This window comes from Panthera pardus, unplaced genomic scaffold, assembly GCF_024362965.1.
Source record: "Panthera pardus isolate Hobbes unplaced genomic scaffold, ASM2436296v1 HiC_scaffold_16, whole genome shotgun sequence".
In the NCBI taxonomy this organism is placed as follows: Eukaryota; Metazoa; Chordata; class Mammalia; order Carnivora; family Felidae; genus Panthera; species Panthera pardus.
In genome coordinates, this window is record NW_026526721.1 from 119,994,124 (window position 1) to 120,013,577 (window position 19,454).

The 19,454-nt window shown below is 38.3% G+C and overlaps 1 protein-coding gene and 1 long non-coding RNA gene across 10 annotated transcripts in view; both read right to left on the minus strand.

Moving 5' to 3' along the window:
* Positions 1 to 16,960, minus strand: part of TRPC1 (transient receptor potential cation channel subfamily C member 1) — a 66,303-nt gene extending 49,343 nt beyond the window's left edge. For 5 of the 9 annotated variants that reach the window (XM_053903753.1, XM_053903754.1, XM_053903755.1 and 2 more), the window contains exons 1-2: positions 16,395 to 16,680; positions 2,154 to 2,308 (exon numbers count right to left, since the gene is read on the minus strand). In XM_053903753.1, coding sequence (XP_053759728.1) covers positions 2,154 to 2,308; positions 16,395 to 16,569 — 330 coding nt within the window. In that variant the 5' untranslated portion in view covers positions 16,570 to 16,680. Of the gene's footprint in view, positions 1 to 2,153; positions 2,309 to 16,394 lie in introns of all 9 variants that reach the window. The other 4 variants (XM_019438580.2, XM_019438566.2, XM_019438585.2 and 1 more) reach the window with 2 other exon arrangements.
* Positions 3,203 to 4,418, minus strand: LOC128777311 (uncharacterized). Its single transcript, XR_008422562.1, has 2 exons — positions 3,972 to 4,418; positions 3,203 to 3,736 (listed from the first exon to the last, which is right to left on the minus strand). It is a non-coding gene; the product is annotated as an uncharacterized LOC128777311 (long non-coding RNA).
* Positions 16,961 to 19,454: the final 2,494 nt, after the last annotated feature.

Consider the following 19,454-nt stretch of genomic DNA (forward strand, 5'->3'; position numbering starts at 1 on the left):
TCCACCCCCCACATACTCAAAAATCTGCATATAACTTTTGACACCCCCAAAATTCAATTACTAATAACATGTTGACCAAAGCCTCACCAATAACAGTCAATTAACATATATTTTGCATGTTATGTGTACTATATACTGTATTCTAACAATAAAGTAAGCTAGAAAAAAGAACGTTATTACAAAAATCATAAGGTAGAGAAAATACATTTACAGTACTACACTGTAAAAAATCCACATATAAATGGACCCATGCAGTTCAAATTTGTATTGTTCAAGGGTCAACTATACTTTCATTGTCCAATTAGTTTTAATATCCTTTAGTACAGACCTCATGTTTTACTTATTCATTTCCACAATCACACCCAACCAAAGGCTTTGGACATCTGTTGATTGATAGGTAAGACGGAGATAACCTGAGACAGAACACAGTGAACTGGAAAGAGCATGGGATTTGCAGTCAGAAGATCAGGTTCAAATCTTGGCTTTCCTCTCACTCACTTTAGAACTTTGGGCAATTCATTAAAGTCTATGAGCCTCAGTTTTCCAGTCTATAAAACATAACAGCTATATAGGCTGGCTATGATGTTCAAATGTGATCAGGAACCATGTATACTGCAGAATTATTATATACACAGGATCATGTATGTAAAAAGATAAAAATGATTATCATACTATAATATTTCTTTTATCCAGAATCATCAGGGTCCTTCTTTATAACTATTTTCTAGGTCACTGAAGCTTATGCCTTTAAGCGTTTCGCTTTGAAATTTAAACTATTTTGATGGAAGCTTTCTGCTTTCAGAAGTACTATACATATTCTTCCTTCTTCCAAAACAATAGGTACTGAATATAATTTAACTTTTCCTCACTTATTCTGGGCCATTGTTATAAACATTGATTACCACCCCAACATGCAACTTCTTCAGAGATTATCAGATATGTAATGCTTTTGACCTCTTTATTAAAGAGAGTCAGAGGTACTGTGCCCCATTTTGTTTTTCTGCAGCCCTCATGTCCCTTCTGTTGCCCCTCTAATTCTCTATGGATTAGAAGAGTAAGTATTATAAGTTTGTTAAAGTTGAAGGAGAGCTCCAGTACTCTATTGACTAAAGTTCATAAATGGAAAAATTCACGGCACCTACTGCTCAGAGATGTTTTTTTGTTACTTTCTGGTTCTCAGGGGTGTTCTAGATAACTGGAATTGCCGGGAAGGCAATTTCTTTTTCTACTCCAAATATGCATGTACACTGGAAGTGTCATATATTGTAATGCATATGTATATATACACACAGTAAAAATACACATAAAACTTACTTATATTTTTTAAATTTTCTGTGAGTGCTTCCTGATGCCACTAAAATAAAAAGCCTCATTAATTTGAAGCTCCAACAGAGCAAACAATCATACTATTTGAAAGAAAAAAAGAAGTGCAAGAATTCATGTGCTCCCATCATAAGCAAACCCAAAAGAAAAGGAAAATAATATTATTAAATTTCCTTCACAATCTCTTGGCTGAATTCTTTCAAGACTTATATGCATGCCTGCTTTTCTACCTGAATTGATATGAAGACAAACAGAAAGGTCTATATTTTCCAGTTAAAATTTTTTTTTCACTTTTAGTTATAAGCAAACACTAAACTTCAGACAAAAAGGAAAAATTAATAAAATTTAAAAGGACAAAATAAAAGTCAAGTTAAAAATTGCATTGTGAGTCAGGAGCATTTTGTTCTTTTGTTTGTAAATTAAACGGGCCACAGAAAAATCTGTTTCCCTGACACTTCCAGAACATTTGTACTATTTTTAGACATATAATATAAATAGTAATAACATAAGTAATAAAAACAAAGCCATCTTTAATAAGTCATGATAATTTACCTGTCAGATGTTATAAAACATTTATAAGGAAGGAAAAAGTCAAAATTTGGAGGAAAAAGATAAATCAAGTCAAAATACACTTTTTATAAAAAGGCTTTTTCATGGTTTGTTTTTAAAACTTTTAGTGGCTCAAGACCAAATAAAGGGTGAAAGAAAGAAAGAAAAAAAAAGAAGGAAGAAAGGGAGGGGGGAGTGGAAGAAAACTAGAAAGAAAGAAGAAAATATGGCATATCTAACAGTACTTAGAAGCTACTGGATAGAATTATCTAGCCTTGTACCTGACAACCGTAGTCCAAAAGAAGCTGTAGTATATCCAAGTTTTCGTTTTCAATAGTTATGGTAACAGCATTTCTCCCAAGCACATCTACGCAATTTATGTTCAAGTCACCTGAACTGTTTTCCTCCAAAATCTTTTTAACCATATAATAGTCACCTAAATAACAATATACAAACATAATTTAATATCCAAGACATATTAGATAAGAATGACTGTAAAAACTTAGCCTGGTGATTTCAAAGAAAATTTAAAAATCTAAACTCATTTTGCATATGGAAATGTGCAAAGAAAATGGGAACATTTCCTTGCTGAAAAACTTATATCCTGATAAAATAGTATGCACACCAACTGCAAACATAAGGAGTAAAATTTTAAGTGTGCAGTTTGAAATAAAAGTTAAGTTTAAAATTCATAATTGACTGACTATAAGTAAGGAAAGAAACTTTTAGAAGATATTTAAATAATACAGAATGTCCAAAAGTACAGACTGGAAGCTAGAAAAATAAAAGAAGCTTAACGGATTTAGTTTTACATCTCATATACACATTTACTAGCACATAACAATGGTTAAAAATAAGATCTAACAACAAGCATAGAATATTAAGAAGTGGTTTTACAGGGGAAAACCTAGTTTGGAAAAGCAGTGTGAATGTATACATGCTAGTAGGTATGCATACTAAGAGGAAAGGATGCCAGAGATTCCTATCCTCTTCTCCCCACTCTCCACACACACACACACACTGTACACACACTCACCTCATCATCTGCTTACATGACCAGGGAATGTTCACTTCATAAATTAATAAATAATTAATGCTGGTAAGGGCTGAAGTCAGAATATTTCAAAGTGAAGTTTGATGTGTTGGGAGCATGCAGATTACCTTCCTCCTAACTCCAGCCCACATCAAAACAGTTGACCCAACAGGGTAAATGAGATTATTTATGGAGGTAATCATTTTCACCGAGGGCCCATTATATTTATCTGTTGACTAGCTAGTGCAGTAATATAATAATAAGGTGGAATAAATAAAAAAAGAAGGGCTAATTAAATAAAGCAAGGTGGGTTTTGTTTAACTTCTGAAACATAGGAGGAATAAACTATTTTAAGTGACTTGCAAATATAGTTGTTCCTCAAAAGTGTACGAAAAATAAACAGGAAAAGAACAATCAGAATGGAAACCACAAGGAAAAAGAAATGAGTAATTTCATGATACAGAAAGAAAAAATCCTAAAAGTGAACTAAATGAGTGGACAAGAAGGAAAAGTAACAGATTTTTGTTAAAACTTTTCAAAGATTTGCTACTATTTTTAGTCAATGACTTTAAAGTTCCCACACATTTTGGAAGAAGTTGAATGGTAGTTATTTGATGGCATATTTCATTAGATTCCTCAATAAGAAAACTAGTCGCAAAAAGAAATATTTTCCTCATAGCACTGCTAACTAATATTTAGATACTAATGTTCCATGGCAAAAACTTATAAAAAAACTTCACAAAGTGAAGCTCTTAGTCACAAGATGAATAGTGAATATACAGATAGACCAGTGAAAATTTCAGATTGTTACTGGAAAGTAACATCTTAAACCTTATTTTAAATTTTTTTTTTTTTTTTTTAACGTTTATTTATTTTTGAGACAGAGAGACAGAGCATGAACGGGGGAGGGTCAGAGAGAGGGAGACACAGAATCTGAAACAGGCTCCAGGCTCTGAGCTGTCAGCACAGAGCCCGACGTGGGGCTCGAACTCACGGACCGCAAGATCATGACCTGAGCCGAAGTCAGTGCTTAACCGACTGAGCCACCCAGGCGCCCCTCTTAAACCTTATTTAAGGTGAATTTATTTCAATATCTTAGTGGTAGGAAAATGCTACCCATAAAAACTCTATTTTTTTTAGTTTCATGAGGTGTCTAGGGGAGGATTAATTTTTTATTTATCCTGTTAGGGACTCATTAGGCTTGCTGAATCTAAGGACTTCTGCCCTTCATTAATTCTGCAATATTTTCAGCCATTATCTCTTCAAATATTACTTTGTCTCCATATTACTCTGTTTTCTATTGGAACTTCCATTAAGCATTATTTTGGAGGGGCATCTGGGTGGCTCAGTTGGTTAAGCGTCAACTTCGGCTCAGGTCATGATCTCATGGTTCATGGGACAATGCAGAGACTGCTTCGGATCCTTGGTCTCCCTCTCTGTGACCCTCCCCCCATCATGTGCGTGCTTTCTCTCTCTCTCTCAAATAAACATAAAACACACACACACACACACACACACACACACACACACACACACACATTATGTTGGATCATCTCATTCCAATTTGTGTCTCTAAACATTTCTTATTTTTCCTCTTTCTTGCTCTCTCTCTTGCATTCTTGATACTGTGTCCAAATCTCACTTATTCCTTATTCAATCACTTTAACCCATTTATTTTTTTAATGACTTTTTTTTTCTCTAAGTTTTACTGGATTACTTTCCAAATCTTTTGTTTTACTTCCTTATGTTTTCATTTCCTTAAGATTTTAGTCATTTTAAACATACTTATTTTATGGTTTTTATATGATACTTATCAGGTCTTAAGGATTTAATCCTATTTGTTGTGCCTAGTGATTATCAATAATGGGTGACTGTCTCCTGAATTTTTAAATTGAGCATTGCAAACTCATCTTTATGCAGCTTAACTGTGGGAATCCTGGCAACCTAGTTTGAAAGCTTGTCACATCAAGGATGTTTTAAGTTTGCTTCTTCCACATAACTCAGAGGTTTTGCTCCCCTATCAATCCTTTTCATTATTTATTTCTCAGTTTAGGTTTTCATGGACCAAATAGGTAATATTAAACTCCAAGCCAACAAGAGACAGGACTATATCTGCAGATTCTTACTTACAAGCTTCTCTGTAGTCTCCCAGTGCTGGTGGATGGATTCTTTTCTTCATCTACAGCTTTGCTACAGGTATAGGGTTTTAAGGACACTCCTCTGTTTTTCAGTCTTTTTCTCACTTTTGGATCCTGAGTGTTTCCCTTAATTTCCTGAAAGCTCAACTCTTCATTTAAATGGTTGTTTGTTGTATTTTAGCTAGCATTCCTAGGTGATTTGAAGCAAGAGGGTTTTCGGATTATCTAGTCAGCCTTTTGATAGAGCCAGAAAAGTATAAAGAATTGTATAAATACAATTCTTACAAAATTTTATAAACTGTAGGTACAGCAAATGGACAGAAACAACTGCTACGTTTTAAAACTTTAGATTGCTGTTTAAAGAGTAATTTATTGCAAATGTCAGATACTCTAGCTTTAAGGTTTCAAAGACTATTTCCATTATACTCAGGGGGCTATACAAGAAAAAGGAAACTTAAAAATCAAAACCAAATCAGTAAATTTCATCCCTAAAGATAATAAAAAGTACCACCTTGAGATAGCTGACACACATATGCAAATGAAATATTACATACTATAGTCACAGAACCTATAGGAAACTATAGTTTAGGTTTCTAAGTATTCCACCTAAGTTTACCTTTGCAAGCCATTTAAAACAATGTGCTATACTGTTAAACCCAGAACAATCCTAAAATTTAGGATGAGCGTATATGTAGAAAAGAGATTAGTAAATTTAAAATATATAGGAAGAAGCTAGTTATAGAGCAAGGATTACAATTTAAATGCCTTTTTATGTCAGACAAATATATAAATTTCACTTTATATTAAAGTTGCTTTTAATAATTACATGCATCTTTTATCTTTTAAAATATAATATATAGAAGAAAATGCAACATAATCTGTTTACTTTTTGGCTAGATGGTTCCTTTTTCAGTAAAGGAAAAATAACTTTTCAATCAATTCCACCCATATGCCAATTCAACAGCAAGCCTTCTTAGCCCCCTCTCCAAAATAGTTCCCATACTCATCCCCTTGTATTCATGTATACTGCTACCCTAGTCCAAACCACTATCATCTCTTTCCTGAACTCTGCAATAGATTCTTTATTGATAATAGCTGCTTACACTTCTAATACAAGGGTCAACATACTTTTTCCATAGAGGGCCACAGAGTAAATATTTTAGGCTTTATGGGCAAATACCCAAGTCTGCCTTACTGCAGAAAAGTGATTACAAACTATAGGTACACAGGTGAACTCCAATGTGTTCCAACAAAACTTTATTTGTGAACACTTAAGTTCAAATTTTATATAATTTTCATATTATAAAATATTATTCTTCTTTTGATTCATTCCCAATAACTTGAAATGCAAAGTGTGAAAACTATTCTTAGCTTGCAGGCCTCAGAAAAACAGGTGGTGAGGATTTGGCCTGTGGGCCATTTTGTCCACCTTGTTCTAGCCCCACTCCTTTAATCCACTGTCCACCCAGCAGCCAGAGTTGATCTTTTTAAAATTCCTATCATTCAAATCAAAAATCTTGAGGATTGGGGCACCTGGGTGGCTCAGTCCGTTGAGCTTCCGACTTAGGCTCAGGTCATGATCTCGCGGTCTGTGAGCACAAGCCCCGCGTTGGGCTCTGTGCTGACAGCTCAGAGCCTGGAGCCTGCTTCAGATTCTGTGTCTCCCTCTCTCTCTGCCTTTCCCCCACTCATGCTCTGTCTCTCTGTCAAAAATAAATAAAACATTAAAAATTTTTAGGGGCGCCTGGGTGGCTCAGTTAGCTGAGTGTCTGACTTCAGCTCAGGTCATGATCTCACAGTTCGTGAGTTCGAGCCCCCCATCGGGCTCTGCGTTGACAGCTTGGAGCCTGCTTCAGGTTCTGTGTCTCCCTCTCTCTCTGCTCCTCCCCTATTCACATGCTGTCTCTCTCAAAAATAAATAAATAAATAAATAAATAAATAAATAAATAAATAAATATTTTTAAAAAAATCTTGAGGATTGTTATAATTTTCCATCACACCTAAAATAAGTGCCAAAATCTTTATTGTGGCTTATTAATCCCTATGGGACCTGAGCTTCACAACCATTCTCCATTAACCTTATGCAACTCTCCTGTTTACTCAGTATGATCTTTCTAGACTAATGTTTTCCAAAATGCAGGCTGCAACCCCACCAGCAGTCATAAAAACAATGTAGTGAGTCCTAAATAGCAATTTAAAAAAATTAAATACTATTAGGGTGCCTGGGTGTCCCAGTCGGTTAAGCATCCAACTTTGGCTCAGGTCACTATCTCCCAATTCGCCAGCTTGAGCCCCACATTGGGCTCTCCACTATCAGCATGGAGCCTGCTTCAGATCCTCTGTCTCCCTCTCTCCCTGCCCCTCCCCTGCTTGCCTGCACATGCACACATACTCGCTCTCTCTCTAAAAAATAAACATTTAAAAAAATGAAATAGTATTGGGGGCACCTAGCTAGTTCAGTTGGTGGAGCATTTGACTCTTGATCTTGGAGTTGTGAGTTCAAGCCCCACATTGGGTGTAGAGAATAAAAATAAAATCTTTAAAAATAAATAAACAAAATAAATAAATTAAATTAAATAGTATATAAAATACCAAGGTAACTCATGGATCCTTAGCAACAACCAAAGCAGCAGAATATACTTTCTTTTCGAGTGCACATGGAACATTCTCCAAGATAGATCACATACTGGGTCACAAAACAGCCCTCAATAAATATAAAAGAATTGAGATCATACCATGCACACTTTCAGGCCACAATGCTATGAAACTTAAATCAACTACAGGAAAAAGTCTGAAACACCTCCAAAAGCATGGAGGTTAAAGAACATCCTGCTAAAGAATGAATGGATCAACCAGGCAATTAGAGAAGAAATTTAAAAATATATGGAAACAAATGAAAATGAAAATACAACAATCTAAACACTTTGGGATGCAGCGAAGGCAGTCCTGAGAGGAAAATACATTGCAATCCAGGCCTATCTCAAGAAACAAGAAAAATCCCAAATACAAAATCTAACAGCACACCTAAAGGAACTAGAAGCAGAACAGCAAAGGCACTCCAAACCCAGCAGAAGAGAAAGAATAAAGATCAGAGCAGAAATAAACAACACAGAGTCCAAAAAACCCAGTAGAACAGATCAATGAAACCAAGAGTTGGCTTTTTGAAAAGATAAACAAAATTGATAAACCTCTAGCCAGGCTTCTCCAAAAGAAAAGAGAGGACCCAAATAGATAAAATCATGAATGAAAATGGATTTATTACAACCAATCCCTCAGAAATACAAGCAATTATCAGGGAATACTATGAAAACTTATATGCCAACAAACTGGACAACCTGGAAGAAATGGACAAATTCCTAAAGACCCACACGCTACCAAAACTCAAACAGGAAGAAACAGAAAATTTGAACGGACCCATAACTAGTGAAGAAATTCAGTAAGTTATCAAAAATCTCCCAACAAATAAGAGTCCTGGACCAGATGGCTTCCCTGGGGAATTCTACCAGACATTTAAAGCAGAGGTAGTACCTATCCCTCTCAAGCTGTTCCAAAAAATAAAAATGGAAGGAAAACTTCCAGACTCATTCTATGAAGCCAGCATTACTTTGATTCCCAAACCAGAGATCCAGCATAAAGAGAGAAGCACAGGCCAATATCCCTGATGAACATGGATGCAAAAATTCTCAATAAGATACTAGCAAATCGAATTCAACAGCATATAAAAAGAATTATTCACTATGATCAAGTGGGATTCATTCCTGGGCTGCAGGGCTGGTTCACTATTCGCAAATCAATCAACGTGATACATCACATTATTAAAGGAAAAGAACTAGGAGATCCTGTCAATAGATGCAGAAAAAGCATTTGACAAAATACAGCATCCTTTCTTAATAAAAACCCTCAAGAAAGTGGCGATAGAAGGAATACTTAAACATCATAAAAGCCATTTATGAAAAGCCCACAGCTAATATCATCCTCAATGGGGAAAAACTGAGAACCTTTCCCCCTGAGATCAGGAACACGACAGGGATGTCCACTCTCACCACTGTTGTTTAACATAGTGTTGGAAGTCCTAGCATCAGCAATCGGAAAACAAAATGAAATAAAAGGCATCAAAATTGGCAAAGATGAAGCCAAACTTTCACTTTTTGCAAACAACATGGTACTCTACATGGAAAACCCGATAGACTCCACCAAAAGTCTGCTAGAATTGATACATGAATTCAGCAAAGTTGCAGGGTACAAAATCAACGTACAGAAATTGGTTGCATTTTTATGCACCAATAACGAAGCAACAGAAAGAGAAATAAAGAAACTGATCCCATTCACAACTGCACCAAGAACCATAAAATAGCAAGGAATAAACCTAACCAAAGATGTAAAAGATCTGTATGCTGAAAACTATAGAAAGCTTATGAAGAAAATTGAAGAAGACACAAAGAAATGGAAGAACATTCCATGCTCATGGATTGGAACAACAAATATTGCCAAAATGTCAATACTACCCAAAGCAATCTACACATTCAATGCAATCCCAATCAAAATCGCACCAGCATTCTTCTCAAAGCTAAAGCAAGCAATCCTAAAATTTGTATGGAACCACAAAGACCCCAAATAGCCAAAGTAATAATATTGAAGAAGAAAACCAAAATGGGAGGCATCACAATCCCAGACTTTAGCCTCTACTACGAAGCTGTAATCATCAAGACAGTATAGTATTGGCACAAAAACAGACACACAGACCAATGCAATAGAATAGAGAACCAGAATTGGACCCACAAATGCATTGCCAACTAATCTTTGATAAAGCAGTAAACAGTATCCAATGGAAAGAAGACAGTCTCTTTAACAAATGGTACTGGGAGAACTAGAGAGCCACATGCAGAAGAATGAAATTAGACCACTTTCTTACACTATACACAAAAATAAACTCAAAATGGAGGAAGGACCTGAATGTGAGACAGGAAACCATCAAAACCCTAGAGGAGAAAGCAGGAAAAAAACCTCTTTGACCTCAGCCACAGCAATTTCTTACTTGACACATCTTCAAGTCAAGGAAATTAAAAGCAAAAATGAACTGTTGGGACCTCATCAAGATAAAAAGCTTCTGCACTGCAAAGGAAACAGTCAACAAAACTAAAAGGCAACCCAAGGAATGGGAAAAGATATTTGCAAATGACATATCGGATAAAGGGTTAGTATCCAAAATATATAAAGAACTCACCAAACTCCACACCCAAAAAACAAATAACCCAGTAAAGAAATGGGCAGAAGACATGAACAGACACTTTTCCAAAGAAGACATCCAGATGGCCAAACAGACACATGAAAAGATGCTCAACGTCACTCACCAGGGAAATAAAAATCAAAACCACACTGAGATATCACCTTACACCTGTCAGAATGGCTAAGATTAACAACTCAGGCAACAAGAGATGTTGGCGAAGATAAGGAGAAAGAGGATCTCTTTTGCATTGCTGGTGGGAATGCAAGCTGGTGCAGCCACTCTGGAAAACAGTACAGAGGTTCCTCAAAAATTAAAAACAGAACTACCTCATGACCCAGCAATAGTACTGCTGGGAATTTACCCAAGGGATACAGGAGTGCTGATGCACAGGGGCGCACATACCCCAATGTTTATAGCAGCACTTTTAACAATAGCCAAATTATGGTAAGAGCCTAAATGTCCATCAACTGATGAATGGATAAAGAAGATGTGGTTTATATATACAATGGAATGCTATTTGGCAATGAGAAAGAATGAAATCTGGCCATTTGCAGGAATGTGGATGGAACTGGAAGGTATTATGCTAAGTGAAATAAGTCAGTCATACAAAGACAGATATCGTATGCTTTCACTCATATGTGGATCTTGAGAAACTTAACAGAAGACCATGGGGGAGAGGGAGGGGAAAAAAAAGGTACCCAGAGGGAGGGAAGCAAACCCTAAGAGACTCTTAAGGAATGAGAACAATCTGAGGGTTGATGGTGAGGTGGGGGAGAGGGGAAAGTGGGTGATCAGCATTGAGGAGAGCACTTGTTGGGATAAGCACTGGATGTTGTATGGAAACCAATGTGACAATAAATTATATTAAAAAAATAAATATAAATAAATAAATAAAAATGAAATAGTATATAAATACCAGAGTAATTCATGAATCCTTAGCAACAAATTCACCTTGGCCAACTTAAACTCTTAAGACAGTGGAGAAAAATTACAATATTAATTAAGAATAGGTGATTCCATTTTTTTCTTCATTAGCACCTCATTTTATTTTCAGGCATATGACAGTAAATTTCAGTATCACTAAAATGGGAGCATTAATGTTGCTCAGTTTAGTTTAATTTTATAGTATCCAAATTTTCAGTTAGTTGTGAAGTATGGGAGAATTTATCAGTCAAAAAAAAATTGTAAAGCTATTGAAACCAAGTTTCTGTAACAAACTTTTTGAGTGTGTCAACCACAGCATTCTTTAAAAATTTTTTTTAATCTTTATTTATTTTTGAGAGAGTGAGACACCGTGTAAGCAGGGGAGAAGCAGAGAGAGAGGGAGACACAGAATCTGAAGCAGGCTCCAGGCTCTGAGCTGTCAGCACAGAGCCTGATGTGGGGCTCGAATTCAAGAAGTGTGAGATCATGACCTGAGCCGAAGTTGGACACTCAACCGACTGAGTCATCCAGGCATCCCTCAACAGCAGCATTCAAATTGAACTATTAACTGAAGACACTTAAAAGATTTTATTAAAAGGAAAAAAATGACGAAGTAAAAAAATACAAAGACATGATCAAATTCAGTTACTGGATCTATAAATACAAATAGTGACAACACCGATTAAAATGTTAACTCTATAGCAAACTTCAAATTAGCTTGAACCAGATCTTAAAAAAATAAAATAAAATACCCACAAGACTTTTACAGTGGAGATGACTTAAAAATGTAGTTTTCCCCAGAAGCACCTGGGTGGCTCATTCAGTTAAGCATCCAACTTCTGCTCAGGTCATGATCTCATGGTCATGGTTCGTGGGCTCGAGCCACAAGTCGGGCTCTATGCTGACAGTGAAGAGCCTGCTTGGGATTCTCTCTCCCTCTCTCTGCCCCTCTACCGCTCAGGCACGTGCACATGCACTCTCTTTCTCTTTCTCTCTAAAAATAAACTTATTAAAAAAATGTAGTTTTACCCAAATGTGCAAACCCCACTATTTATCATAGATGCCCCCCATGTGTTGTAATCATGTTGTTATAAGTGAAACCTTCAAAATTAAAGATACTCATAAATATGGTATGTTTGAATATTTTTAAAAAAGCAATTACTATAATTTCTTAGCCATTTATGACTGTTAATGAAGACTATTAATTATAATGAAAATCATCTGGCAAAAAAGATTCCATCTGCTATAGGAAAAAATTACACAGCATAGAAGGTGATACATTTTTTTATAGTGAGTTGATAAATTAAGAATTATTAACAGTATATTCTTGAATCTATTAGAAAAACAATTAGAGGCAATGTTTACTTTGTAATGAGAGTCTGGTACATGACTTGAGACCCAATTCACAGTGATGCTGCAAGTTGAATAAAACTTTAGTTTATATCCTTTATGAGTTTATATAAAATTTATTTTACATCAAATAGCTAAAAAAAAAAAAAAGCCCCATTAAATATATTAAGGTGTTATTAATACGGCAGCTTGGTATTACTTCTCCCAAAAATGTCACCCATCTTAAAAGCATGCTTAGCCCAAACGTATGCAAAGTTCATGTAAGCATTCAGTCATCAAGGCGCCCTCCCACACAATGCAGCAAAATCCTACCACAAAGGTGACCCAAGACTTTAGATTGAGCCCAAGGGCAGCTCTCTCCATCCCTCCTGTGCCCCCATACTGAAATTTCAAGGGCATCCTGACTCATTAATTGCACATAGAATTTCCTGAAAATGCCCTTCATGGGAAGTTGACAGGGAATGAATCCAGACTAAGGTCTTTTCATCACTCCATTTTTCTGCACAAGAACTGATCGTCAGCAAATTAAAGGGTTAATACATGCTTAGCTCATGAATGCATACTAAAAGCTACCATCCTCTCCAGTTGCGTTAAAAGAGCCTAAACAAATTAACCCTTTCTCCAGCCAGCAGGCCTGAGTAAACCACAGGCTCCACAAATAAAAGTGGCTCATTATCACATTAACTCTCAAAGAGAGAGGAAAGGGGCAGGTGATAAGAATCTTGCTTAATATTTCATAAAATAGCCAGCCCTTGTTTCAATTAACTTTCACCTGAGTTGCAGCATTCTGTCTATAAAGAATATGAGTGTGCTTGCTGAGAATTTTACTAGGGACGGGGTGGGGGGGAGGGGAGGGTGAGAACAGACTTAATTTGATGTCACTGGTACAGGAACTTTGACTTTTTCTTCTAAATTTTACACTAAGAACCAATGATACATGCTTCTGACCTACTTTCAAGATAAATAACAGCCACTATTAAGTAGCCACTACCTGATCAGCACTTGCCTGTATCTATTGAGCTCATTTACATAAAAGCCAGCTATACAAACCATAAAATCAAACATAAAATCTTTTTCTTTCCTACGTTTTTTCTTTGCTCTTCAATCTGTACAGACCTTTCAAAAAGCCACCCACCCACTAACGTACACAATGACCACTTTATCTTTTAGGAATTCTCCCTAAGTGGAATATATTATAATCATTTTGTACATGTAGAGTAGGATTGCTAAATGAAAAGGAAGATAAATATAGGTATTCTAGAATGGATCTGTTCTAGTGCTATTAAAGCTTTTTACTTTTATTGGATAAATAGAATCCACAGAAACAAGGTTTATAAAACATTCGTAGGAGAGCAAGTTTAATCATTAACTAACAAGTCCAAATTTAGATGTCTTCTCTAATACGAATTATTTTCATTCATTCAGCTACAACTAGATTAATGTAACACAGTGGCTAAGAGCGGAGGCTCAATATAGATCTCAATTCTACCATTTCCTAGCTAATGTAACCTTGGGCAAAGTGATTTTAAAATATTGCTAAGCCTCATTTTCCTCATTTGTAAAATAGGTGTAACAGATTTGGCTAATGGGGTTGTCAGGATGAAATGAAATCATCTTTGAAAGTATATGCAATCTACCCTAATGGCTGTTTTAGTAAATGTTTGCCATTTGATTTGGTGAAAGCTCCAACAGTGGAAGCTATAGCTACTTCAGCAAACTTCTCACTTTTAGATTTGGTTCAGGTACACTAAAAAAAGTTTAACACTATTAGTGAATACAAACATGTAAACAAAAAAGTACTGCTATAACTCCAATTTATTTTTCCAATGTAAACATACCATAAATATATGTAATTTAAGCCATTTTTTCCAAATCTAAGCCAAGAATTTAACACACCTGAAACAGAAAATACCTATTTAATTGCACTCATTTAAAAAAATTCTAGGAGTGCCTGGGTGGCTCAGTTGGTTAAGCAGCAGACTCTTGATTTTAGCTCAGGTCATGATCTCACAGTTCCTGGGATCAAGCCTGGCATCGGGCTCTGTGCTGACAGCATGGAGCCTGCTTGGGATAAGCAAAAAAAAAATTTTTTTGTCTCTACTATAGAGGGGGGAAAAAAAGCATGCTTATTTACTTTTCACCCCAGCCCCAAAAATCCAAACCTCTCCAAGAATCTTAATGATTTTACAAAATGGGAAACTGACAAAGAATTGGAAGCTATTTCAACTGACACTACTAGATAGGCTTCAAAACTATTATATATTAAAACTTTAATTTGAGGTATACCATGCAATAATTCTAAATATACATATAAGTACCTACTCCAACCACATATGGCATTCCTCTGTCCTCAATTTGACAGCAACATTAAATGCCCTTTCTTGACATACTTTGCTTGCTTTAAAATAACCACAGCTCAGTAAGCTGGGGTACATGCAGCAGCCACTTACTCATTCTAGTGTAACACAATCTTGTCCCTTCCCCTCTCGGAGAATCCTTGAGGGAAGAGAACTCAGATAACCCACTTCAGTAATACTAAGTAACTTTACACAATCGACAATGACTTTTGTGAGGTTATAAACATATATCCTATGTTTCTTTACATTTCCAAGACTATTCAAAGCTGTGTCCATGGTGGACTTTAACAAAGGCTTTCCTAATTTAATACTATTACATAAGAACGTAAAAGTGTCTGACAACACACATAGGTAGACTTTGTTTACATGTGAATGTGTTTTCAAAAAGTTGTGTAAATAAAATCCTATTTCAAAAGTGGTAAGAAGTTAGAGAGGCTGTGATTTATTAAAAACACGCTCATACATACAGACAAAAAAAAATCCTCTGTAGTTAATCCTTTCACAGTGTAAGCTGCTCTTTGGGTTTGTTTTGGAAGTTTGCATGATCCTAAACAGTGTGCCTAAGTGAGCATGGCCATTGTAAGGCAACTTAATAAATTTAGAAAGAGAAAAATCACAGCTCTTTCTTACATGTAGGAAATAAAAGCTGTCTTAGGGCAATTTCCCATTCCTATTATTATACGTACCAACAGAAAGCATGCTTAAATGAAGAGATTTTATTATGGCCATAAAAACAATTGATTTCTAGGTTTTTATTTTCTTTTTAAAGAAAACTCATTAAATATATTTCACATTTTTGCCCTGTAACTGTTTTGCACTACCATTTTTCCCCCGAAGACGACTCAGGAGCAATAAACTTTCTTCTCCAATGAAAAGCACGAACAAAGTTCCGTAAATTAAAAAAAAAGTTTGGCACTAACGCATAATTTCTCCACGCCTGCGTTTATCTCCCCCTAGGATATTGACATACCGAATGCCATTCAACAGTCCATGAACACCAAGGCACTGGGTGGCTGAAGCTAATTAATACAAGTATGGCTGAGAGCCCATAAACACGAGGAACCTTAAACAAGGTCATGGAATTTTCGGACTAGAAGATCCAAAACTAGACAAACCCTCTGGGCTTCCAGAGAGAAAGAACAGAAGCCCCGAGAGGGAGACCAAGTCATTCAGGGGGTTAGTAGCAGAGGCGGGGGCTAAAACCCTAGGGTCTGGGTTCCCACATCGCTACCTAAATACGGAACCCCACAAAGGGAGGCCACGGCCAGAACAGCCGCCCCAGGTGCGGCGCTCGGAGGGCTGCTCGCCGGCTGCTCCCGCCCGCCAGCTCCACTCTCAGAGGCGGCGCCCGGCGGCCCGGGCGAGACAACGGACGCGGCGGGTACAGACGCTCGGCGCGTGAGGAAAGAGTGCCCCAAAGTGAGGCTGGGGAGAGGGCGAAGGGTGTGCAGGGCAGGGGCGCCCTGAAGTGGAGAAAGGGGCCTAGCTCTCACCCTTGTCGCACGCCAGCAAGAAAAGCTTCTCATTCAGGGTGTTCTCCTCCTTCACCTCCCGCACATCCTTCAGCGCCATCACTTCGTTCGGCGACGAAGAGGAGGATGGGGAGGAAGGTAGGGAGGAGGAGGAAGCGCCCGAGAGGTCCGTGCTCGGGTAGAGGGCCGCCATCATCGCGGCCCATGAAGGGGGCAGGCCAGGAGACGGAGGCGGGGCCCCCACCAGCCCCGACCCCGACCCCAGCCCCGCCCCAGGGCTGGAAAAGGGATGAGTCGTTCCCACAGCCGCCTCAGCGCGCGGCCCGTTGGCCCCAAAGGGCGTCGCCTCCCCTCGAAACCAGCACTCGCCCTCCACCGACAGCCCCAGATTGGTGGCGGCGCATGCGCGGCCCCGGGGCCAGCGCCCCCTCCCCAGCCTCCGGCGCCCGGGCCGAGCCGGTCCGCGCCCCTCCGGGGACGACAGAGTGGCGCGCGCCAGGGCGGCAGCCGAGCGCGGGGCCGTGCCAGGAGCCGCAGGGGCCGCGCTGGGGGCGGCCCGGCCCGGGAGGAGGATGAGAGATCTGTGGGAAAGGAGCTCCTAGAGCGATTCTGCGCACGTCGGGCTCCCGGGATGTGGGAACCGCCAGCCCAGCTGCGCCTGGAGATGTTCGCGACTCTCCTCACGTCATCTTCCGCTCCGCTATAGCGACGACAACGGGGCCGTTTCGATGGTAGGCGGGGCCTGTTGTGGGGGCGGGGTCTATTGCGTCCCGCCCCCCGTTCCTCGTCTGCCAGCTGCGGCCTCTGAAGGCTTCTAATTGCTAAGGAAAAGGCGAAGCCCCCAGTGCGTCCTCCCCACACCTGGGTTTCTGATTTGAGGTAATTTACCGTCTCCTGCTGCACATAAATACGCATGGGTATGGTTAATTGAGCCTCTGACGACTTAACGTTTAGTCGACCCCGCCTATGGAATTGTCTGAATATTTCGTGTTTGGGTCCTCTGCCTGGCCACGCCACCAGACTTGACCTTGTCTGTGTGTTTGGGCTAGCTATACTCATTTCTAGACTATTTTTTAACAACTTGCCTGTGATATAAAATTGGCATAACATTCCTGATGGTATACCTTTATTCACATGTAATTCAAGTGTACCAACACGTAACCATTGGATAAGCATATTTTTAGGATCTCCTCTAATTACAGTCCTTCCAGAGGTTTGTCTTCACATTTATAAATTTGATTTTATAAATGTGTGTTGAGCAAAAGCTGACTGAAGCGCTAACTGAAATACTACGTACCTGAATAATTATCTTTAAAGCAAAGTTATTTAAAGCAGATGCGAGGCTGGGGGTGGGGGGCTGGCCTGGGTAGCTGTCTGTTAATCGTTGAGCGTCTGACTTCCGCTTAGGTCATGAGATCATGATCTCACTGTTGGTGGGTTTGAGCCCCAAGTCTGGCTTTGGGGTGACAGCGCCCAGCCTGCTTCGGATTCTGTGTCTCCCTGTCTCTCTCTCTCTCTGTCCCTCCCCCACTCGTTCTACTCCCCGCCCCCCATCTCTCTCTCTCTCTCTCTCTCTCTGTCTCTCAAAGATAAACATTAAAAATTCTTCTTAAACTGCTTTGAAAAAGTAGATTTTTTCACCTTTAAAACTAGGGGGTAAAACTACAAATTATATCTCTCGAATAATTCTTATTGCTTCTCACAACAACTATACAAAAATCAAAAATGTGCCCTTGGTGCTTTAGGTTTTTAAAGCCAATACATAAATTTACTTCAGAATATCTTATATTTGAGGGAAGTACTTCCTATTCTATTCAGGTTGATTTGCTCTATATCTGTTCTTGTCAACACTACCAAATTTTCTAAATATAAATCTTTCTTACCATTCAAAGTCTTATTTAGATCTTCCCTAAGAGGCCCTAGGTAGATGACAAGATTGGCCACCTTTCCAAACATTGTCATGTGTTTACTCCAAAATGGCCAATTACCTATTGAATCATTTTAGCTTATCTCTATCACAAATCTCCCCCATTCTATACCGTTTCCAAGTTTGTATATTTGGTGGAATACCAAAATTTTTCAGTGTTAATTTGTGGCCACTGAACACAGAAATACATATGTGGGTTTATATATATGTGCTTACTTACACATTTTGTTTGTATATGTCGTTACAGTCTTCATAGTCTAGTAAAATTTTTACTCAGTAGCAGAACAACTCTAACCCTGATCCATCCAAAAGTTCCAGTGTTGGAGGGTAAAAATTCAGATGGTTCAAAAGTATAAAAAACATTTTAATCTGGTCTTTTCAAGCCTCTGGGTTTGTGATTTCTCATCCATAAGAACTCTCACAGCAGCTGGATTAGTTTCTTAGATTCAGAGGAATTCCACCCTATGTTCATAGATAATCCTAGGAGGCAAAGTATTCGAGGATTTTTCCTTTTTCAAAGTAAGCCAGTATTGCAAATGCATTCTGTTCCTTAGAAAACTTTTTGAATCATCTCAGATGCAGCATATTTTTCTCTCTTGCCTCACTGGTACATATTTTATGCAGCATAAATTGGAGTATTTTAACATCCCCTATATGATGAGTTTATTGTGCATTGGTGATAGTAAGATCAATAACAGAGTTATGGGGAACAATGGCATGTAAGATTCAGAAGCAACACATTACTTAAAGCAATTCACCAACCTGCAGGTACAAAAGAAGAGCCAACAACTTCAGTTGGAGAAGAGAAAAATCCAGATTCAGAGCTGGTCTTAAAAGTAGGACAGACCAGGGGCGCCTGGGTGGCTCAGCCGGTTAAGCGTCCGACTTCGGCTCAGGTCATGATCTCATGGTCTGTGAGTTCGAGCCCCGAGTTGGGCTCTGTGCTGACAGCTCAGAGCCTGGAGCCTGCTTTAGATTCTGTGTCTCCCTCTCTCTCTGACCCTCCCCCATTCATGCTCTGTCTCTCTCTGTCTCAAGAATAAACATTAAAAAAAATTAAAAAAAAATAAAAAAGTAGGACAGATCCTATCTACGTCTCCAAACTCTGTGCCTCTCCCTCACTCTTCTTAGGCCATATTTACCTATTTCTTTTC